At 45.9% G+C, this 25,202-nt stretch overlaps 1 protein-coding gene across 1 annotated transcript in view; it reads right to left on the bottom strand.

Moving 5' to 3' along the window:
• Positions 1–25,202, bottom strand: part of zmp:0000001236 (mastermind-like protein 2) — a 32,823-nt gene that overhangs the window by 3,563 nt on the left and 4,058 nt on the right. Inside the window, exon 2 of the mRNA XM_052078406.1 lies at positions 3,201–4,322. Within this exon, the coding sequence (XP_051934366.1) occupies positions 3,201–4,322 (1,122 nt within the window). The remainder of the gene's footprint in view (positions 1–3,200; positions 4,323–25,202) is intronic.

Genomic DNA, 25,202 nt, shown 5'->3' on the forward strand with positions numbered 1-25,202 from the left:
CACAATCCTGGTTTGAACCCTCTTTGAGACCCTAACTTGAAACCCCAATGTTGAATGTCTTATCTTGAAAATCTTGAAACTCCAATGTGAAATCTGAACTTCAAACCCTAACCTTGGCAGGAACCCTGACTTTACGCAGCTTGCTTTCCCAGGAAACAAGCCCTCCCTTCACACACTTCCCTCCCCGCAACTCATCAAATTTGAAAACGTAATTTTTGGTTTGAAATCCAAATTTGAAACCCTAACCCTGTTTTGAAACCACAACCCTTTTGTTAAAAACGCAAATGTGATCCTTTAACTTGAAAATATGAACTTGAGCCATTCATTTGGAACCCTTACCCTGACGCTGGCTTGAAACACTAACACTTAAAACCCGACTATCTTTAAATCCCAACCCTTGTTTGAACCCCTAATTGGGCAAGAAATAACCCTTGATTTAAACAACTGACTTAAACCCTAATTTAAAACTGTTACTATATCTTGGAAACGTCACTTGTCTATCACAACCATCCGTCCAACATTACAACAAATCCGACACATTTTAGTGGAGTTCCTCAGGGAACTACATGAGGCCCACTATAATTTTCTAGATTGAAATCGTCATTCTCAAAATACTTTTTGCCCTACAAAGTGAGCTTGTTCCATCTTTGCTGAGCTCACTTTGGTTTGTACAACCGCGGAAGCCCTATGCGTCATGAAGCTCGTTTCCACATTTCCTCCCACCTCTGCCGCCCCCACTCCCGAATTTCTCTTACTCTCGTCACAAATGCAAACCACATGTGGCATGAGCAGGAGCCCGGCGGGCGGCGCAGGCAGCCGACAGCGATTACGGACCCGGGCCGCCCGGCCTTGCCCGCTCTCACACTGCACTTCCTCAGACGTCGTCCCTGGGGAACGCCTCGGCATCCACACTTGGCCGCAGCTCGCTTTCCCAGGAAACAAGCACTGCCTTCTCACACATAACACCCCCACCAGGCCGCCCCTCCTTCTCCCACGACCGGGGCCACCAGAATCTCCTGCTAACAAGTGCGTCACAGTGGCACAAACTTCGTGCTTCATTTCATTGTGTGATTCCTTCTATTGTGCCCACATTTGCCAACAGGGGGCAGTATAATCCAGTCAAGCCACTTTCTTCTTCTCTGTATTTTCATTGTGATTGAAAAAGCTGCTGTGGCTTTAGTGTTTTGTCCCCCCCAACAGAAAATTAAGAATATTGTGGCACGAATGTTGTCCGTCCCCAACGTTTAAGTCCAAATATCAGTTGCTTCGAGGGTTCTCAAAGCCACCACAGTGATGCTAATCGTTAGCATGCTAGTAGCTCGTATTAAGCCAACACTGCCTTTCCGAGGCAGTTTGATTGCATTCGATCCATAACTTCTTTGTTGTTCGCATTTTGATTACTTTATAAACCAATTACATTTAATTTAAAGCTGCATCATGTCAAACAAGTGTGTGTGTGAAAATTAAAAAGGGCAAATCACGAAATGATGAAGTACAGAAGCAGCATTCAGGACTGGCTGTTATGTCTGTGTTTTGGTGGTGGTGGTGGTAGTGGGGGGGTGCGGGAGGAGTCGAGTTCTCTTTTCGGGACCTTCGTGTCTCCCGCATTACTAATTCACTTGAGTGTGGGAATACGTCTCTTACGTCTCTTTCTACTCATTAGCGGGACTTTTTAACCTAATCTACTCAAGACATACGAACAATAGTTCACTAATTATCATTACTACTGTTAAGAAAATACTTAAAAAATAAATAATCATATACAAATAAGAAATAATAACACATTTGATATTTAATCATTGTGATAATAAAAGTAACATTTATCTTGGAAAAAAAAGTCTTCATTCTGAGCTGCAGAACACTCAGCCTGGTCATATGCTGCCCCCCTTTGGTTCGGAGTAAAAATGCAAAGCAAGCTTGCAAAATGTCTATGATGTCCTTTTTCAAAACCGGAACCAAAAATATGTTTGAGAAATTTTGCAAGGACACCTTTTGATTCATCTATGTGGAGAATGATTAAAACATGATATCGGGGTCCGATGCACGGCACGGGCCTCTTCATCTTCATTCTCTACCTCAGCTGATTTTGAGTGAGAAGGCAGGCCAACGACCCTTCACTGGTCGCCAACCAATGACAGGGCGCGGAAAGACAACCGCTCACACCCACATTCACACTTTGGACAATTCAGTGTAAACAAAGTCCAGTTTTTTTAAAGCCTAGTGTTTATAGTGCGCTCACATTGTGGCTCGCACAAACGCAGGAACAGATACTGTTAAGCGGGACGGTGCAAACCCGAACCCCCCATTCCGTGTGTGTGCGTGTGTGTGTGTGTTTCCCACACATCATCATAAATCAGCGACTCAACCTCGGGCACCAGGCTAAGCAGATTACTGTCATTTTCCACCACTTGTCGCTCGCAGCCAACAACCTCCAATTAGCAAATCCTACTGCGCATATCAGCGGCCTGACAGCCAGCCGGCGCCCACAAATAAGAAATCTTGCATGTTAATATACCGTGCGCTGGCAAACTGTGTCAGCGTCAAAAACACTGAGGGGAGAACAGATATTGGGGGGGGGGGGGCTCACAAAAACAAGAGGGAGTCAAAAACCTGCCAGGTCCGAGAACAAACCGCATTGCATTTTGGTCTCCTTAAATCCGAACAATTCAATTTTCAGTCGTCAGATAAGAGAATGCCTTGGATGTGTGCTTCCAGACGACGACGACGACGACGACGACGACGGGCTTGTTTTGACAACGCGGTGCTCTTGTTTTCCACATCCTGGCGGACGCTCGTCCTTCACGGCGTGGCAAGTAATGACAAGCCCGCCCTCTGGTTCCAGCGGGCTTTTTCTTGGAGAGGGCGACGACTCGTGGCACGTGAGGCATGAATAATGCAACTGGACGCTGCATGTGTGACAAAGGGCCGCCAAGATACAAGGCCCGCCTCACGAGCTAATCTTTCAATTAGGCTTGAATGATTTTGAAAAGAGAAACCCCCCCCCCAAAAAAAATTCTGCAATTTTTTCAGGGGCATCCTCCCATGTATATTTCAATAAACACATTTTCGGGTTTCCTGAAACGATTCATAAACAGGTGGAGTGAGCTCAATAAAAAAATTCAAAGATGCAAAAAAATGTTCTTTTTTTAAGGATTCCGTCCGCGGTTCACAGTAACTAACTTGAAAAGCGGCGCCCTCACCTGCTGATGTTGGCTCAGTTTGAAGGGCAGCGTCCCTTCCTGCAGGAGAGCTGTCGACGAGGACATCGCTTGATTCTGGAAATGAAGCGGCGGAGGCGGAGGATTGGCGTGGTTCTGGGCATCGGGAGGTGAAAGCTGCTGCGGATGGTTGGCGGTCTTGTTGCCCGCCATCATGGGCGTCACGTGGCCCGAGGAGGGCGGCGGCGGCGGCGGCGGCGGGACCGACTTGGGGCTGAAATGCAGCGCGGGCTTGGCGGTGAGCGGCTTCATCTCCGCGTGGTGGACGCCGTTGGACTTGAAAAGGCAGTTGGCGACGCCCTTGCTGTGCTGGGGGAGCCTCGGCCGCGCCCCCTTGTCCTGGAAGGCGGGGCCCATCGCGGGACCCCAACCGGCCAGACCGGCGGGGGGCGCCTGGTGATGCTGGTGGTGGAGAAGCGTGCCGGGTTGATGCTGGTTGGCCGCCATCTGCTTCAGCTGCTCCGCGTGGGAGATCTCCGGCCAGCAGGGCATGGACCTCGGCGGTCCCGACTTCTGCGCGGCCGTGGGGGCGGTCAGCGCCAATGACGGCCCCGCCGAAGCCGGTCGCAGCTGCGGCGAGCCGACGTGGACCTGAGCGTAATCGGGCGAGCGCTCCATCTTAATCGGCCTCTCCAAAGGGGAACCCAGGCCCGTTGAGCCGGGGCGGCCCAGGTCCAAACCGAAGGCGTCGTCCTGCTTCAGCATCTTCTCCAAGTCCAAGTCGTTGAGGGGCGGCACCGACTTGGTCAGTTCGTCGAAAAGGTCCTGCAGCTCCGGGTCGATCTGAGCGCCGCCTTCGTCCTTGAAATCAAAGACGGCGTCGGCGCGGGAGCGGCTGCACGAAGACTGCGCCTCGCCGGGTTCCTTCTTCATCTCCTTCAGGGTGGCGTTGAACACGTCCGGCATCACGTAGTTCTTCCCTCCAGCCGAAGAGTGGCCTTGCGAAGAGTGGGCGTGGCTTAAGCCGTGGCTGCACGGGCCTCGCCCCAGACCGCCAACGGTCTCCAGCCGGACTCGCTTGAAGTCGGACTCGGAGAAACTGCACGAGACGGAGTTGTGCTTGGGGGCGTGTCCCTCCAGCTTCCGCCGTAAAGACCCTTGCAGCTGCAAAACACAACAGGAAACACTTAGACCGTATCGGTTTTGTTTTTTTTAATTAATATTCTTTAAATTAATTTACCAAGCCTTTTTTTATGTGTATGTACAGTATATATATTTTTATATGGATATAATGCACTAGCTTTGCAACTAAGGGTGTCACCAAGTCAGAACAATCTAAAACACGTTGCTTGTAAAGTTGCTCGAGTCCACCAGGTAGCAAACCGGAAGTGGTAGGAATAGTGTACAAAATAAAAGCTCTGACAGGAAGTGTGGCCTTAGCTCCCTGAATTTTGCTGGCTGAGCAGCATTTGATACATTCAATGTAAACTGTCTGATGTTCTCATACATGTTCAAATGAACACGGATTTAAAGAATTGACATTTTTGATCAACGGTGGATAGAACGCTCAGCTATTTTCGATGGATACACCAGAATGGTGAATCTTCAATAAAACATCTGGGGGTTGAAAACGAGGCTCACTCTGGCCCCCTGTGTGACATTGTCTAACCTCTCGAGTCACCCATGCATGAAATTAGTCGCCCATTTTGGTTTGGAGCAGCCACTTTGCGTAAACTCCTCCAAAAGAATTCGTCCAAATGAGCTTGAAATGCTATCCCAGCCAGATGGAAGATGCTACATTTCCGCTCTGTTGCCTCTCGTGTAGGCGGAGCTTGGCGTCAAACTTTGACGAGCACTTTGATGATCGGCCGCTGATCGCTTTTGATTTCAGTGGACGTCTGTGCTCCTTATGTCGACTACTTTTCGCACGCACGCAAGTCAATCCTTTGGACGCGCTGCGGGGTGAAGGCGAACAGAACCCTCAACATGACTCAGCGGCATCACTGGCAGAGGCGGCTCGTGCGTCACGACGACATTTTCACCTTGATTAAATTGTGCGGATGTGGCTCCAAACAACTATCAAGAGCGCAAACAAGAGCCCGGGCTCCAGAGGCCCTCGGGCTGTGAGTCATCTCCGTGTAACGTGTGCCAGCTGGCGGGAATGACTCAAAACTGGTTCCCACAGTCGGGGGGGGGGGGGGGGGGGGGGATTTGGTGTGGGGGCATAACAGCAGCGTGAGGAGGGCCTTTTACTTCCATGAGCGCACACTTGATCAGATAAAATTTATCTACATGATATCGCCACTGGGTAAACACTTTTTTTCGCTGCAATTTGGCCCGGTGACTCCCAGGAGCGGTGCTGTTATGGCGTTGCTATGGCAACAAACGTCGTATATCAGAGCAGGAAATATGAAGCATCCACTTTTGGGTGCGATTAGCAGCCACGGCCGTAAACGAGTCGGCGCGTTCAGCCGAGGAAGAAGGATGTAACGACGCACAGCGGAGGAAGCTTTTAATGTATGCAAATGAGCGAGGCAGACAAAAGCCCTCGTTGTCGTCCCCCCCCCCCCCAACACACACACACACACACAACCCTCCCCCGTTGCGCCGACGCTATCGTCTTCCTCCCCATCACCATCAAAAATAACCGTGTTGAAATTGCGGTTGAAACGGGAGCTTCGTGGCTCGTTTGAAAATGTCCTCCTTGGGCAAACACAACAAATGTTTTCGCTTTTCTAGTCGGTTTACATTTATAAGCTTTCATTCATCTTTCAAAATAGTCAAGAGGGTCTGTTTGTTTTTTAATCGTAAAGGGATACACATTTCGCAAATGTGTGTGTTTTTTTTTAAATCTGGTTAATCAATTCCTTGAAAAATAACAGATTAATTGATTATTTAAGAGCTATCGGTTCTAAAACTGGAAATATCATGATACATGGTTGGTATCGGTTTCGGTATCAAATGATAGCACCCAGGAATGATCGGTGTCGGGAGTTTAAAAACCAGATGGCCAATAGAGAGCCTCGTTATGTTGTTGCAATACACCGAAAGGGCCGTGTTAACTGAAAGGCCAGGATCAGGCGGCCATTTTGCAATGACACAATAGCAGAAGATTTGTGAAAGTCTCTCAGATGCGCCCGCCGTGTTTGAAGGGCACCGCGTGCGCCAAAAAAGCTCCATCCAACAGAAGGTTTGAGCCAAGAACAGATCCTGTTCCTGCGTAAATTGTGCTACGTGACGGCCAGGAACTTTGGAACAACTGGCGCTGAAGTGCAGTGGAGGACAGACAAAGCGCTTGCCAGGCGACAATTTTGCAACGGCGCTCCGATGTCAAACGAGCTAGTTTGCATCACGTGTAAAAAAAAATCGTGCCAAACAAATCATGCGTGTGATGCACTGTGGCAACTCCCGAAAGGGAAAAGTCAACTTTAAGGAGACGGGAAAGCTTGGAGGGGAGGGAAGGGTGGTGGGGGGGGGGGGGGGGTGGGGGGGGGGGGGGTTCTCAACATTGCTTGAATTGGAGTTTAGTAAAGGTGGATGAACCTAAGTAAAGCCATGAAAACATTTTTAATTTTTCCTTTTACTATTTTCCATCGTGCCCCCCCCCCCACCCGATTTACAAAGTTTAAAAACACAAGTTTGAGTAATGAACATGAAAGGCAAGTTGCCCAGCCAATTCGCCATCATTAGATCTACGGGGGCATGTTTTGCCAACATCATCTTGAACGCGTCCTTCACGGCCTGCGTATGACAGGCCAAGCCCGTCTTTCTTCTTCCAGTGGACTTTTTTTTTTTTTTTTTCCTGGAGAGGAAGAAAGACTCCTAGCACGTGAGGCATGAATAATGCAACTGGATAGTGGATGTGTGGCAACAAGCCACCGAGACACAAGGCCCGCCTCACAAACTCAAAAATAGAGCTCTGCCGTACCACAATTAAGGCTTTGTGCCATCGAGATTTGGATGCCAACTACATACATGTTCAGTGCAGAAACCCCGTGCGTATTGCTGGTTGTTTTTTTTTTGTGTGAAATCTATCCCCAATTATGTGCAGAAAAATTCAAACGTGTGCATTTTTTAATGCTCTTTTCGCTATAAAATGTCAGATGATGTGCCAAAAGAAGCAAAGTTTAGTCTGGGTTGTTAGTGGAAATGTACGCATGAACCTTGTGTAATTTTTTTTTTCAAACTCTAAATCAACTGTAAGCCATTTTTTTCCCGAAAGATTGACCGCTTGATCCTCACTAGGGTGGCGGGGGGTGCTGGAGCCGATCCCAGCTGTCTACGGGCAGTAGGCGGGGGACACCCTGAATCGGTTGCCAGCCAATCGCAGGGCACACAGAGACGAACAACCATTCACGCTCACACCTAGGGACAATTTAGAGTGTTCAATCAGCCTGCCACGCATGTTTTTGGAATGTGGGAAGAAACCGGAGCACCCGGAGAAAACCCACGCAGACCCGGGGAGAACATGCAAACTCCACACAGGGAGGCCAGAGCTGGAATCGAACCCGGTACCTCTGCACTGTGAAGCCAACGTGCTAACCACTGGACTACCGGGCCGCTCCCGAAAGATTAGTGTTGTAAAATAGTTTTGAAATGATGGCATAATATAGCCAAGAAACAGTCCTCTTCGAGGGAGGGGGCATCAATTACTGCCGTTTTCTGTCCCGTTTTCTCACAAATAGCAAACGGTTTACTGTTCTGTTTTGTATCCGGAAAAAAATAAATAAATTATAAACTAGGAATGAGGAAAAAAAAAAAAAACTAAAACCGTAACCCAATCCTCATCCAACATCAGATAATTCAGCTCACGAGCAGTGCCCCCCCCCCCCCCCCCCTCGCTGGCCTCAAATCCTTATGATAGATCTGCAAGTCATCTGAAAATAGATTTTTTGGATTAACATTTAATGAGCTCGAGAAGCTCCGAATCACTCCAGCTGCCGTCGCTCTACCTCTCAAACCCGAGTACGGTCAAATCCAAATTCCGCGACAACACATCAAACTGTCAGATTTTGATATCAGCGACACGACGCGTGGACGCAATGTCACGGGAAATGCCGAACACTCGGTAGTCCGCGTGGCTTCCGAGCCGCCTCAATTCCTGCCGGGCCGAAACTGAAGTGTCGGGTTGAGCAGTCTGGACTGACGCTGAGCGAATAGGAAGGGGGCTGCGGGGCCGGCGTGACACCACCCGAGCCTCCAGGTTGGCGTCTGTCCGGGCGTTTCTTTCAAGAGCGGTGGAAGGGCGAGCTGGCCAAATTGGAAGCAGCTAGTATATATGCAGATTCTCACAATCCTCACTATCCCAACCGTGAATGGGGGGGCGCGGGGGCGTTCGACTATATTACAGTACCGATTGTAAAGTGACTGACTTTTGAATCTCTGTTGTTAGCCGTCATGCGTTAGCATCAAGCTAGTGAACTTTTGGCAATACCAAATGGTTGCGTTAATGACACCGCATGTCATTCGTTGTTCTTTGTTTTAAAGTAAACACATCTCAGTTGGGAGTGGCAATAAAAACAACTCTGACATTTCACACGGACACCCCCCCCCCCAAAAAAAAATCTGAATAATTAGCCAAGCTACGGCTAATAAAAACTGTAAAAGGCCGATGGCAATTATGATATCTTTTACAAATACATGAGAGAAATTCACCCTCATCACAACAACTCATACTAAAATAATCAATACATACAATCATCTTTTAAAATTAAAACCTTTTACGACGGAGTCTTTGGTCACTGTCTAATTCCCGAAGACGGATGACAGCTCCTTGCTAACGCGAGAGAGACGTTTGATTTATTGAAAGGAAAGTAAGAGAAGCCGCTCGCAGGCGCATTCAGTCACATCAGGTCGGGGACGCCGACGACGCATCCTCGCGCGGTCTTTTGTCCTTCCTTTCACCTTTGTTAGCCAAACACTCCATGCATGCTTTGTGTCTACACGATGCTTAACATGGCAGCAATATCCCAAGAGGGAAACACGGTCATTTTGCGTAATAGGTTTCAAACTGTGAGCTGGAAATTGGAGGCCTCAAAACAATTTGCAATAAAAATTAAAATGATACGACACCATACCATACGCGTTGATTTCGCAGCCTATTTGGTCTTTTTTGGAGTCAAAAGACATTTTTTACATTTACATGGACATTGAGTCCCTTTCAATTAAACAGTACATATATACAGTAAATAATTACAACAGTATATATTTTGGTTAAAATGTTCAAAAATGAAATAATTCCTCGTATCAGTCCACAGACCCTCTAACCCCCCAAAATAAACAAATTCCAACAAAATAGACGCGTCAAAATGGTTCACGCTGTGCTTTTGTGCTAATCAGGGCAATGCAGCAGTGGGCTACTTCTGGCCTCATCAGCACTTTGCCTCCCCACGCACTTCCTGACACACTTGTCTCGTATGGAGGCGGCCCTTGGGAGAGAAGGATGAACAGCAGAAGAGGAGAAGCGTCGGGAGGGGGAATTTTATATATATATATATATATAGGAGAAATAAAATAAAGAACGGGAGAGAGTCAACCTCAGGGAAATGACAAATGAGAAGAGACGATAAGGGCGGCTTTGAAGAGAAATTGTGCATTATATTTATCCAAGGCTGATTTTTTTCCCCCCCGCATTGAATATTCAGCTAGACACATTCAAATATTTGTTATCCCAACGCGCAAGATTAGAAGGTGACATTCCAATTAGTCCCAGATTCTTTGTTTCGGAGATGATTTGAAGTCATGTCAAGTCAAAAGCAAGGATTCTTGTACTCGCAGAAAGCAACAATGGCCCAACATTTGTAGAAATGGGTTACAAAGAGGGACATATCACAGCTAGCATGTCACTGAAGCCATCTTGGGCCATGCGAAAAATCAGGGAGGGTTCATGCGCTGATTTATGCTAAGCTAGAGTTGGAAATTTTCCTTGGAAAGCATTTCATCTGTGCTGTACAGCACATTTGACAATAAAGTTGTATCCAATCCAATGCAACATGAAAACATGTTATGACTAGCTAATCAACCAGCTAAGGTTTGATGTATTTAACTACATAACAAAATATGAACTGAAGTTACCTCAAAGAAGTCACTGACTACTAAACTAACTAAACTACTAAACTAAAACTGACTTGCATAAATGATTCAACTCACCTACGTACAAATTAACTGACGAGGCAAACGATAATGTCACTAATTAACAAGCAAGATAAACTTTCATATCAGCCACCCACCTTTTGACTGTTACCTTTGTATCCAACTTCGGCATTAAACACGTAACTAACCTTAAAATAAATTGTGGAACAAATTAACGCATGTGGCTCCCTTGCTAGCTAACTGTTATTTCAATGACGTACCTGACAGAATTTTGGATGAAATAACTTTTGGCCAATGATCAAACTAACGAGCTAACAAACAGATTTTTTGTATCAAGAAAGTCTCAGACTATTATATGAATTAACTGAACGATGTAACAAACTAACATAATAAACTATCTGACCAACCAACCGGCTAACTAGCTAACCCACTAGCTAGCCAACCACCTAGCCAGCCAATAAACCAACCAAAAAAAAAACCACATAACTGATAATTGTGCCTCCAAAAGAAATACATAGTGTGATGATACGGATTGAGATTGCGTGTCCTTGGGTACGATAGCCTTTAAAATCCATTGGCTAGACGGGAGGGTAAGTGCTCCGACTAAGAGCATTATTTTACCCTTTTGATCTCCATTAGCATGGCCACCTTGTGATGAATATCATGCCAAATCAATTGAATTCTTGGTTTTCAAGCTAGTAAGGACTAGCCGGCGGTGACAAGCTGTCACAGGGCATCAACCGAGGCTTGCTGAGCACTCCTGACACCGCTGTCCCCTCTCATCTGGACAGCTCGCTGAAGCTCACCGTTACATTTTCGGAAGGACGGCGCTGCACCAGCAGCTGGAACTCACGAGGACAACAGCAAGAAAGCACAAAAGTGACAAGGAGGGTAACCAGCAAGACGCTCCGTTCGATGAGCAGACTTCTCTGTTAACTATGTCAAGTCGTATTGAAACACGGTGCGCCATAGCCCTAAACTGAAGTTTGAAACCCTAACCCTACATTCAAACCCTAAGCCTAATTTGACACCCTAACCCTAGATTGAAAACCTTATTTTTGAATCCCTCAGCCCCCCCGCCCCCGCTTTTCACCTGCGAATAGCGAGAATCTGTAAATAATTGATACCCATTATAAACCAAACCAATGAAAAAACATTTAAAAGTCCCTTTGCAAACACTCCTTAAAAGGCATCTGAAAAAAAAAATGTTGCCGCCCTAGGCCCTGCCACAGGAAAAGGCCGGTGAAGCCGGAGAAAAAAAAAATCCCCTTCCTGTTTTCAAAGACGGCTCCTAAGGCACACAGAGGCCATTTCCTGGTTGGCGGGCCGTCATCGCCACACGTTCGGCTCGCCGCGCCACGGCCGCGGTGCGCAATGTTCACGCTCCCGCACCAAAGACTTCCACCGGGAAGGAGCGTCGTCATTTTGACTGCACTCGACTAGCCCCACGGCGGCTGTTGTGCCGAGATGACCTTTCAAGGACGTTTCAATGCAGGATATGGATCGCAGCAGAGAGCTCTTTACATCCATTTGACGTCTCGCGGGAAAGCCGAGCTGAGTGCTTAATGTTGTGCTAATGCTAATTCACTCACTTGAGACCAGAGAATGACACCTAATGACTTTTTGAGGGTTCGACAGGGTGCAGTAAAATACAGTGCGAAGGAGAACATGTCACCCAAAAAATCATTTTTGTCTTAACGATAACTACAGTAATTTCTGCATTGATGAGTTTATGAACTAGCTTACTCGTGGATTAATGCTATAACTAAAAACAACCAAAGTTTGCCATCAACGATGTAATTAGCCAAGTCGCTAACAAGAGCTCACTAATTTTCATGGCAATGGCGTAACTCACTCAACGAAGACACCAATTTTAATTTGAACCCTTTAATACACAAACTAACAAAATAACTTGTATCAACAAAGTACCCCTCCATGGATGGCTGGATGATCAACAGAGGGACAAGCTAACTGACATTTTTATCAATGATGAAGCTAACCAACCAACTAACTAACCAAGTTTCGCAACAATTATTTACTCAACTAACTGACCGACCAAGATTTGTATAAATGGTTTAACAAACCGACTGACTGACTGACTGACTAGCGGTCTTACGTCGATTAGCCAAGTCGCTAACAAGGGCTTACTAATTTTCATGGCAATGGTGTAACTCACTCAACGAAGACACCGATTTTCATTTGTACCCTTTAATACACAAACTAACAAAATAACTTGTATCAACAAAGTACCCCTCCATGGATGGCTGGATGATCAACAGAGGGACAAGCTAACTGACATTTTTATCAATGATGAAGCTAACCAACCAACTAACTAACCAAGTTTCTCAACAATTATTTACTCAACTAACTGACCGACCAAGATTTGTATAAATGGTTTAACAAACCGACTGACTGACTGACTGACTGACTAGCGGTCTTACGTCGATTAGCCAAGTCGCTAACAAGGGCTTACTAATTTTCATGGCAATGGCGTAACTCACTCAACGAAGACACCTATTTTCATTTGTACCCTTTAATACACAAATTAACAAAATAACTTGTATCAACAAAGTACCCCTCCATGGATGGCTGGATGATCAACAGAGGGACAAGCTAGCTAACATTTTTATCAATGATGAAGCTAACCAACCAACCAACTAACCAAGTTTGGCAACAATTGTTTACTCAACTAACTGACCGACCAAGATTTGTATAAATGGTTTAACAAACCGACTGACTGACTGACTAGCGGTCTTACGTCGAAATTTGTGAAGTTTCGAAGCAATGCTACAACAACGTGTGTCTTGTTGTCCCCCCCCCCCCCCCCTGCCGTCGAATGCGTCATCATGTTGTACATGATGAGAGCATCATGTGATGTTGTCTATTGGCCTCTGGGAAACGTCAGGCACATGACAAATGTCAAGAGGTCACATATTTCCCGCATCCCCCACAGTTGTTGCCCCTCCTTAGCACACACGCGCGCGCGCACACACACAAAAACAACCCTGAAAGAACACTTTCCCTCGCTCGCTGCGCAGTGTGTCCTTAGACTTTCCCCGCCAGTGCCGTTCCGCTCAGACCTTATTTGGAGTGTGGTACAACGGACAAAACCACGTTTTTGCTTTGTAGCTGCTTTTCCACAGATGACCACCAATGTAGTCTTCCGCTTCATTGTCACGGAAGTTAGCTACTTAGTTAGCGAGTTATGTCATTTAATCTCGTTACTCCAGAACATCATAGATGCAAAGTGTCAGTTTGTTTTCCAGTTAGTTAAATAGGTCATTAACACTAACGTGATGAATCAATTTGGCTCGGGGCATCATCGATACAAAGATGAAGAGTTGTTATTTACCAGTTAGTTATCTCAATGATGTAGGTTAAGATAGCCCAGGACTTGGCGGAGTTGTGCGCTCTCTCGCGTGACCTTCTAGCACGTCCGCCGAGGTTTTCCAGCACGGCCTGAGGGCTTCCTCTTATACAAGCTAACAAGTCTCTGCATGTGGGTCGCCGCTAAAACTGCACTCGGAGGTTAACATGCGAGTTTAAACCAGCTTGTCCTTTAAGTCAAAATAAACGCCGCCAAGAGCTCTAATGGCCATCACGCTCTTCATGAAACTAACAGTGGGATCAACGATAACCACGACAAACTTTAGGATCAAGGACTAAACTAAATAACCAGCAAACCTCTGGTCAACGACGTAGCTAAGTGACTAACTGAATGCAAAATGTATTCATTGACAACTACTTGGCTTCCTAATTTTTGTATCAATAAAGTCATGGATTAACTCGGTACCAGATATGTGTAACTAATGTTTGTGCCAATGTAGTGACGGTCTGATTAAATAACCAACTTAGCATCAATGACGGTTCTGAGTGACGCTAGCAAACTAGCAAACTTTTGTATAAACGATGACCTAAGCCCAACTCTCCACCCGACACTAACTTACTTAACGAGCTACATTAACAACTAACTGGCCAAATACATTCTGTAGACCTTAACTGACTGAGATTCAAATCAATGTACTAACTTATTATCTGTTCAAAGTACTAAGTCACTGTACTCATCTACTTCATGAAGCATCAACCCAACCTTTTTCTTTATTCATATCGAACTAGCTAGCTAAGTAAGAGTTCTCCACCCTCCCCCACTAATCAGGGACAAGACCACTCTGCTCGACTCTTACTTTGTAAATCGCGTTTCTGCCTTGTTGCCACTTAAGAGTTAGCCAGCTAGTTTTCACATCGAAGTTATTGTATTCCCTTCAGTGTATCACCACCTGGTGGATGCGCAGTGCAAGCGCAGCCAATATCGCAATATATGAAAACCGTTTTAAAATAGACCACTCATTGAAGGTGTACCTTGTACGCCTCACAGTGCGGACAATAGTTTAAAATGAAAGATATTACTAACTAAACCAACAACGGCCCCTTGCGTCAATGACGCAAGCGACTGACCTTTCGTATCGATGACACGACTAACTCGTGTTCAAAAGCGGCTCGCAACTGTGGAAAGAGCAACTTTTGCCTTCAGTCAAAGCAAACACAAGCGCTCGCCAATTAAGACGTCGCGCTCTCGCCATAACACGTTCTCTCCTAAGCGACAGCTAATAAACAGCGCCTCGTGTAGCCAGTCGACCCCCCCCCACCCCCCTCCTCCCGTCGCTTAGAAGAAGACTTTGCGCATTAGTCGATTGGACTCGGCTCGAAAACATTCATACGGATGAATTGTGAGCGGATGAACGTGCGGAGGGGGCCGCAATGGAAAAGCCGCAGCTGGCTTTGCTGTTCCTAAAAGGACGTGCGCTTCCCATCCGAGCTGAAGGGGGATTACTTTGCTTGCTTGTGCGGATTTCACAGCTCAGCTGGCAAGTGTGTTCTTTCGCCGACTCCAGCTGTTTTCGCCTCTGCGCGCGCGCACGCACGCACGCACGCACGCACGCACGCACGCACATCCTCGCTGTGACTACTTTAGGCAAAACACATGAGCCCACAACGGCGATGGTGGAACTTCCCAAATAACAAAAGAATGCATTCGCCCACAAGGACCAACTGTCCAGGAAGCGCTTGCGATTCATGTCGGATTTAGGGACCTGCCCTGTCGCAATTAGTGGGGGAAAAAAATTACACCAGTACTTGACATGATTTTACATACTTTGTTAAAAATATCATCAATGATAATGATGTTATTTTACATGGTTTCAAATGACTTGTAATTAGGTTTTCATGTTTGTTTTTTTTTAACTTCAACGAGAAGCTACGTTCATCTTGGAGTGGTCGCAAATCAATGAATTATTTTTCAAATTGATATTTAGAAAAAATTGACGATTTACAAAATGACATTGATTGTAAAATGATTTGAAATGTATTTATTTTTTTATTCTGAAAGTGCGGCCCGGTAGTCCAGTGGTTAGCACGTCGGCTTCACAGTGCAGAGGTACCGGGTTCGATTCCAGCTCCGGCCTCCCTGTGTGAAGTTTGCATGTTCTCCCCGGGCCGGCGTGGGTTTTCTCCGGGTGCTCCGGTTTCCTCCCACATTCCAAAAAAACATGCATGGCAGGCTGATTGAACACTCTAAATTGTCCCTGGGTGTGAGTGTGAGCGTGGATGGTTGTTTGTCTCTGTGTGCCCTGCGATTGGCTGGCAAACGATTGAGGGTGTCCCCCGCCTACTGCCCGAAGACAGCTGGGATAGGCTCCAGCACCCCCCGCGACCCTAGTGAGGATCAAGCGGCTCGGAAGATGAATGAATGAATGAATTCTGAAAGTTTGGATTCACCCGCCCCCCATTCATCTTTACATCCCTGAGCATAAGAAAGAGTGAACCTCGGACTGCTGCACAATTAACATTGTAGCTTAATAATCAACCTGAAATTAAATTTCCGGATTTTGACGTTGAGAAATTATTTGACATTATTTGAATTATTGCATTCCCACTTTTTAAAATATTTTACGATATTTCACAAATATATTTTAGGGGGGTGTAATTCATATTCGTTTTCCAGTACGGTCACGATTCAAACGCAGGTGCGCCAACCAAATGCTTCGCCGTGCCACCTTTCAAGACAACAAAAGTATTGGAACAATAGATAAGGTCAACAAGTCCAATATAGTCTCGGTCAATTCCAATCCTTTTGTCTCTCTTCAGTTGTCAGGTGAAGAAACAATGAGTTCACCTCAAAACACGGTCGCTGCGGGCCCGCGGCATGAAAAAGGGCTGCGTTTGTTTCCGGATGTGGAAAGAAAAGAAGAAAAAAAACAAAAAAACATCCAATGGACTCTAAAAAAAGCCCCAGAAGGAAACTGTGGGTGGGGTGGGGTGCATGGCAGCGAGCCTCACTGCAAGTGGAGAGTGGGAGTGAGAAAGGAATGTTCTCTCTCACTCCCCATCTCGCATAATAGTCCGGCTTGCGCTGTTGCCACTGTATGAAAACAAATGCTGCGCCACACTTTATTTTCCCCAATTTGAGCAAGTCCGACTTAGCGATGGCCTCCCTAAGCAACAAACAAACGGTTCTCGACGGTGCTCAAAGAGTCACATTTTTGCATGTGTGTGTATCCCGGTGAAAAAGTCAATGGGCCTAAACTTGACCCCTGCTGAACGTGACTTGTTCACACCTACTGGAGAGTTTTACTGATCGCCACCAAATTTGGTGGACACGTCTACCATCACACGATCCACAAAATAGTCTCAAGAACTCATGGCCTTCAACTAACATTTTAGCTTAAGAATCACTCCGAAAATAAATTTCACTCATTGAGTATCCGCGACACCTCGCCGCAGGCCGGCACCAGCGCAAACATCGCAGCCGCCACTCCTCGGGCCGGTTGGCAGCGCAGAGGCGTCAAACAAGAGATTCTGTGTTCCACTCATCTCAAGACGTGAAACTTGCTTCACCTGCCTAGACCAGAGGTCCCCGACCGCCACTTCATGGGCCATTTAGTATCAAGTCTTCCAGAAAGACTGGACACAATTATTCTCCATTGATAATCGTACCCTGAAAGAACTTCTCTTAGACAGGATATGATCATAAAAACATGAGCCTTGGGACATTTGGAGCCCCTGAATCATTTGTTTTTATCCGTTTCCATGCCAGCCGATGAAAATATGGCCCAAAAAAAAAATAAAAAGAAGAATGAACTGGCTCAGGATTGCTTATAATTTGCAACCATTTCACGGAAATTGCACTTGATATCTTGATTTTGACCTCAAAGTTAAAAAAAAAAACTAATAATAACAACATTGTTATCAAACAGATAGCGATCACTGAACACGGCACCGGAAAAAGTCCCGAGGCCTGTACAATGGCTGAAAGTTGACGTGTGATTGACAGCCGGGATGAAGACTGACAAATTAGCCTTTGTTCTCACTCCAAATCATACGACTCACCAGGAGTCTCGATGTCTGAGAGGGGCCTCCCTGCCCCCACAGTCCCGAATGCTTGTGTAACTTTATTTTGTAATGGCCCAATTTGATTAAAAACATGAACGGTACCGTACTTTAAGGTCTCACCTAAAGAAAAAAGACAAAAAAGTCTATGGCTCCCAAAAGGCCACTTTGTAAGTACAAGTAAAATGATATCACAATAGAAGAAGGTCAGTCATGAAGTGAGCAAGCTGACATTCCTCAATAAAGCAAATCAAAATTTCTGGAGACTGCAACATGAGAATGCTGAAACGCTCAATGAATCGAATAAAACGTAACCTTGTGGACAAATGATATCGAATGATATTTAAAAATATTGAATGATACTGACTGATATTGAATGATGCGGAACGATATTTGTGAATAACATGCAGTGTTATGGAATGATGACTGATAGTAAACGAAGCGAAATGAAATTGGTTCGTGAAACGCTCAATGAATATGGCATGATATGGATTAATACTGAATGAAATATAATTCGTGTGGATAAATGATATCGAATGATATTTAAAAATATTGAATGATACTGACTGATATTGAATGATGCGGAACGATATTTGTGAATAACATGCAGTGTTATGGAATGATGTTGACTTATAGTAAACGAAGCGAAATGAAATTGGTTCGTGAAACGCTCAATGAATATGGCGTGATATGGACTAATACTGAATGAAATATAATTCGTGTGGATAAATGATATCGAATGAAATTTTAAAAAATATCATGATACTATACAATACAATACAATACATTCTGATTTATATAGCGCTTTCACAACAGCGGCAGCTGTAACAAAGCGCTTTACAAAACAGTTAACATAAAGTAAAATAATAAACACAACACACAACATAAAACACAAACAGTCGTGCAGTCCTAACCACTTTTCCGTCACACGCTTTGTTGTTTGAAGCGGTTTGAGATGAAAGAGGAGAGAATCAAAGTGTCCTTTAACCAGTGGATCAGAGACGTCATGCTCAAAATGAGCACACGTCGGCTACAAGCTAAGTTTCAAAGTCAACAAGAAGCTGTAGCATCCATTGACGAAAAAAGAGATTGGTTCACTTCTCCTGTCCCATGGAAATCCACTTCAATTCCAAGCGGCGACTCACGGTTCCAAATACGCATCGGTGCTCTTCGCCAACGCTCCTCTCTCCTCATCCTCAACTTCAGCGGCCATCCATCCAGCCGCACCGACGCCAACTGTCCAACAGCGCTGACATAGCCACTGAACAAATCGGGGTTGTGAAAAATGCTGTGATACTGACTGATATTGAATGATGCGGAACGATAAGTGTAAATAACATGCGATGATATGGGTTGATATTGATCGATAGGCAACGATGGGGAAATGAAATTGGCGAAAAATGCACCATTTGTTTGGTGGGGGGGGGGGGAAAGCGGAATGTTTTGGTTTGCGGGAATTTAGGGAATGTTTAAAATCATTCCCAAGATGGGTCGATTGAGTGGAACGTTTTGAATTTCCAACGTTGATTTAAATGTTTTTATTTTTTTTTTTAACATCGGCAATGCCGTCGTCAAATTTTGCCGCGCAAACTGGGGAATAGCCGACGAACAGAACTTTAGCTTTGTGCGCTAGCAGCACGGAGGAGGCGGGACGGAGAAAAAGCGCCAGCTTGCTTGTGCGTCCCCTCCGCTCGGGAGCCTGGGAAATTGTGCAGCTTGGCCCGGCTCTGAGAAATATCCTGAGCTTGAAATGTAAACATGTCTGAACTCTGATCTGACAGAACCGCCACCCCCCTACTCCCTCGCCTCACCCCGAGCCGCCATTGTGGGCCATGCAGAGGGGCTTGCCTGTGACATCGGGAGCCCATGCTCTCATTTTTTTAACGACCCCGTGGGGAGAACAGGGGACTTTTTTTTTTTTCCTCCACCCCCTGAGTCGTAAATCCAATTGTTCCGACATCACCGCCCATCTGCATTTTGGACTTGATGAAAGCATTTTGTTGTAAAGGAATGTGAGGATGGAGGCATTGTGTTGGTGCCGAAGTGGACCCTCCACGCCCAGTTCAAACGGACGTTACAGGGGAGCAACAAAAATAATGATTATTATGATACTTGCACAAAAAAAAAAGAAAAAGAAAATTCTCTGCATCTCTCATTCTGATCCCCCCCCCCCTCCAAAAAAAAGCATCTGATCGCGGTGAGAACAGAACCCCTTTAGCGGGCCTCCAGGTCCAGATGAAGTGGCCTGTATTCGACCCGTAGACTGCAGTGTGAGAACATTTGAAGATAAGCTCGTCGCCTTTCACTTCGCAGACGCTGAAAGCGGCCGCTGACGTCGCAAAAAGACGACAAACAGACAATGTTTGTGCGAGCGTCACACCTGAACACGCCGGTTCCCACAGGGTTCCGGTTTCAGGAAAGCACTCGGTGCCGGGAGGGCTTCCGCCATGAAGCGTGACAACAACATCCCCCCCAGTGGCCCAGCCCGCCCAAGGGCACATATAGCGGGTTTGGGTTCGGGTTTCGGGTCTAAAAACGTTTTATGGAATTTTACTGTCAAACTAAACCTAAAACAAATGGAATGTGCCTTGTGTATTCAAAGGAACCCATTTAGCTTGATATTAACAAACAATGCAAAATGCCATGTTCATGGTTCGCAAAGGTCGATGCAGTTTCAGAAGCGATGCATATTTGAACACAAATGGTGGAGCAACACAAACACGGTTATTAAGATAAGATTATTCAGGCATATATTCTTTATCCTCCATGAAAATGACTAGTATAGTATCTTAGAGAGTCATGTACTGTTGACTAAAAAAGTCATTTTCATGTACTCAATCCGAACTCGTGTGGTTGCATACTTTGGCTGGACATGAAAATGTCTGAAAGTACCATTTTTCAGACAAGGGGAAAATGACATCGCACCACATTTTAATCATGTGCAATCGATAATTGTGCTGGGGTTTTTGTTTGTTTGAACAGTGGACCCCCACTCGATTCAAGTTGAACATCAGTGGCATTTTTTTTTACATGCTATCCCTCATTCACTCCACGACCTGTGGCATCTTTCTCACAACAGCAACTCAAAATTTTTACGACCTATATACTCTGAGCGTGAGGTGGGTAGTAGTAACCTTGCCCCGATTTCCATCATCTTGGCATTTCTCTGCTCTGATTTACATCCTAATCTTTATCTTCTACTTGAAAGCTGTGCTGCTCTCACATCCAAAGCCACGCAATGGTGCAATCTACAGGGTCCGGTTTGTCATTTCAGTGGATTACAGATGTGAATTCCACAGACAAGCTGGGTGAGATCCTCATCCATGCCTACCTGTTGAAAAGCATACTTGAAAAATCAAAAAAGGGACCAGCGTGTTTTTCACAGGACGGCAACAAAATGTTTGTCAACGAATAAAAGCGTCCGTGGCAGTGAATAAATTCATTATAACCATTCATTCATTCATCTTCCGTACCGCTTGATCCTCACTAGGGTCGCGGGGGGTGCTGGAGCCTATCCCAGCCGTCTCCGGGCAGTAGGCGGGGGACACCCTGAATCGGTTGCCAGCCAATCGCAGGGCACACAGAAACGAACAACCATTCGCACTCACACTCACACCTAGGGACAATTTCGAGTGTTCAATCAGCCTGCCACGCATGTTTTTGGAATGTGGGAGGAAACCGGAGCACCCGGAGAAAACCCACGCAAGCCCGGGGAGAATATGCAAACTCCACGCAGGGAGGCCGGAGCTGGAATCGAACCCGGTACCACTGCACTGTGAAGCCGACGTGCTAACCACTGGACTACCAGGCCGCCTCATTATAACCACCACATTAGAAATAATCCCCAGAGTGCCCCCCCCCAAAAGAACATGGCATTTATTCATTCATTCATTCATTCATTCATTCATTCATCTTCCAAGCCGCTTGATCCTCACTAGGGTCGCGGGGGGTGCTGGAGCCTATCCCAGCCGTCTCCGGGCAGTAGGCGGGGGACACCCTGAATCGGTTGCCAGCCAATCGCAGGGCACACAGAAACGAACAACCATTCGCACTCACACTCACACCTAGGGACAATTTCGAGTGTTCAATCAGCCTGCCACGCATGTTTTTGGAATGTGGGAGGAAACCGGAGCACCCGGAGAAAACCCACGCAGGCCCGGGGAGAATATGCAAACTCCACACAGGGAGGCCGGAGCTGGAATCGAACCCGGTACCTCTGCACTGTGAAGCCGACGTGCTAACCACTGGACTACCGGGCCACCCAATGGCATTTATTGTTCATGAAAAAAAAAGCTCTTTTTTTTGGCACAATAGAAATAACCATTCTCGCCACCTTGGACCATTGAAATAAAGATTCACCCTCGTAAGCGCCGCAAGCTTTTTTAGACGTAGCCCAAGGAAAGTGGCCGCTCTTGTGCACCTGGACGGCGTGTCCCAGATTATACGGCGGTGTTCCTTGAAGACGGAAAATCGGCAGCCATTTTTTTTCACCCCCCCCCCCCCACCCCACCCTTTCTTTTCCCGCCGTCTTCAAAGACGAGCGCAGACGTCCCATAGGCTGCTGAATAAAACATGAGCGCGTGCGCTGCGGGGTGGTTTGTCTTCAAGATGGATGGAAAGTAGGACTCGTGAAGATCGTGTACAATAAAAGCGCTAACGCCTTTGATTGAAGAGCAAATCCCGGGCTGGTCGACAGCGAGTCTGGAAACTTGCGTGAGTCACGTCTGCTTCCTATTGAATCGTTTTTTTCAGATGCACGTGTGTGTTCTTTCGGGAGGCAAACGCGGTCTTTTGAAGTGAAAATCTTAATGAGTCCACTGAAGAACGGAAGGAGGAGGCAATGAAAATGCAAATGTCGGCGGTCGGAGAGATGGCCCACATTCACGTGTCGTTAGAATCCAACACAAAGCCGCTCGTGTTGATTTAAGTCTTTGCAACAGCTAGCCGGGATTTGACTTTTTCTTCGGGGATGACCTCACATGCGGCACGTGTGCACTCTCGGCAAGAATGCATAATTAATGCGCTCGCGTTAATTAGGTCGTTTTCTCGGCAAATGTGGAATCGGAATTAAAAATGGGGAAGAAAAAAAAATCGAATGGATCTCGAAAACTAATCTGAACAAAAAGACCAATTAAAATGATGAGAGGAAAAAAAAATTCTCGTTCAGGCTCAGAATTACGGAAAATGGCAAGGCTGGACAATAAAAAAATTAAATATTAACTGATTTTAACGGATGTTGAATACAAAATAGTAGGCGGGGGACACCCTGAAGTGGTCACCAGCCAATCACAGGGCATGCAGGGACGAGCGACCATTCACACTCACAACTACACCAAGAGACAATTTGGAGTGCTCAACCAGCCTCCCATGCAAGTTTTTGGAATGTGGGAGGAAACCGGAATACCCGGAGAAAACCCAGGCAGGCACGGGGATAACATGCAAACTCCACGCTGGAAGGCCGGCATCGAACCCACGACCTCTGCACTGTGAGGTCGACGCGCTAACCACAGGCAGCCACTCACTAACATGAAAACCCTCAAATTAAAAATGAAAGGAGTCAAAATGACTCCGGACAAGTTTGAAAAAAAATAAAAATCGGGTAAAAATCTAAAAGTATGAAAAAAGTCTCAGCACATCTCATGTCGTTAAATAGAATGATGTCGCTGTATAAGGAGAAAGGTGGGGCGGGGGAGCATGAGCATCAATCTGCTTCGTGGGGGGGGGGGGGGGCAGGGGGGGTCTGCGTGACTGCAAGCAATCAGGGTGATTTTGCATCGCCATGTTGTTTCACATGCCAGCATGCCGATGTCATCACACACACACACACCAAAAACAAAGTGATTACCCCTCAATCGAGAACTTCATTTCATGCGTCATTTAGCCAGCATACAGCCAGTAAGCACACGTGTCCAAACATTGTGAAAACACGACAACATCACTTGCGCGGAGGCATTTTTGACGTGCGCGTTTCCCTCCCAAAAGTCGAGTTTCCCCCACTCAACTTTGTACTTATCAAGTAGGCCTTAAAGGGGAGGTCAACCCACCTTTTCTTGACAATAACATGTTCTATGCGCCTCCATTCGTCTAAAACGGCATGATGATGAATAGTGCGTTTGTGGAATTTAAGTTAAGCGGTAAAATCCACCCGTGTTTTGTCCACTTCAGGGGGCGGCCATTTTGCCACTTGCCGTCGACTGAAAATGACATCACATTGGATCACCTGTTTTCTGAAGCTGAGCCACGATCGGCCGTTACCGGAGCAATTCTGATGTCATTTTTAGTCGACGGCAAGTGACAAAATGGCCGCCCCCTGAATTGGACAAAAATGGGCGGACTATACCGCTCAACTCATGTTTCACACAAAATATTAATCAGAATGATATGCTTGTGGGGCTGCGTTGAACATATTGTAATGAAAAAAATTGGGGCGGACTTCCCCTTTAAGTAGATGTTATCTTGTGAAGAAAATTCATTTTCGTCAAGTGCCCCCACTTGAGAGAAAAAAAAAAAAAGTAAGCAGATACACTATGAAAAATACCCGGACAGTTAAAAATTGGCGGACTTGGTTGAGAAATGAAAAAGGAAAAACACGGCTGGAATAATAACAATAATTGTGTCACATGACAACTGACTGCTCGCAACCGAGTATTGACATTGTTTCCTAGAAGTAATTAAAACGACGGCGTTTGAGCGCGTGTCTCCAGCACATCTTGGAACGGGCACTAATCCCAAATTGAGCCCCGAGATTAACAGCGAGTTTGCGGCGGCCGTACGCAGGCCCCGTTTTGATGTCTTTTAATCGCAGATGCTCGCCCGGCGGGAAGTGTCTTAATCCCATCAGGCATCTCGGCGGACGCCAGCTGTCAATAATTTTTTTTTTTAAAGCCGCAACAGCATTTCCGAACGGCAAGCGAGGGCCACTCGAAAGCTTTCGCGGGACACTAAATGAAGAAATCGAGGCCATGAGGTGGAAGCTCCTCGGCAACCACTTTTGCTCTGCCCCACATATATTGTTTCATTTCACAGCATCCGGCACCATCAGCTTGCTCCAGCATCAAATAGGTCTCGCACCCTCACACACACTTTTCCCCAAACACCCACATGCACTAAAACAGCCGCAAGAGACCGAGTGCATTTTTCCTCCACGCTCTTTCGCATTACTTGTATTTATATATTTTTTTCATTTTTATTTGGCTCACATCCCAACTTCAGTCTTTTAACAAGACCGAAAATGTTTTTTTTTCTTTTTGAAAACAAATATTTGAAGAGAGGAGAGGGTGGGAGGGGGTGAATCTCAAAGCATTTTTTTCCACAAAAAAATGGGTGCTGGGGCCCAAAAAAACAACAACAACTTTGAAATCCATCAATTTTCTGAACCACTTAACCTCACTTGTATTTTTTAAAATATTAATTAAAAAAAATACAACATGGTGAATCGCGAGTATGCGGGAGTCCACCGTATTTCTTGACAATTACTACTTTCCTATCAGACAGCGCTTTGGCGTAGTCAGACTGCTTCTGATTGAGGATCATTTGGAATAATCTCCGAGCAGGAGTTTATCAAAG

Source organism: Hippocampus zosterae, chromosome 10 (genome assembly GCF_025434085.1).
Source record: "Hippocampus zosterae strain Florida chromosome 10, ASM2543408v3, whole genome shotgun sequence".
Lineage (NCBI taxonomy): Eukaryota > Metazoa > Chordata > Actinopteri > Syngnathiformes > Syngnathidae > Hippocampus > Hippocampus zosterae.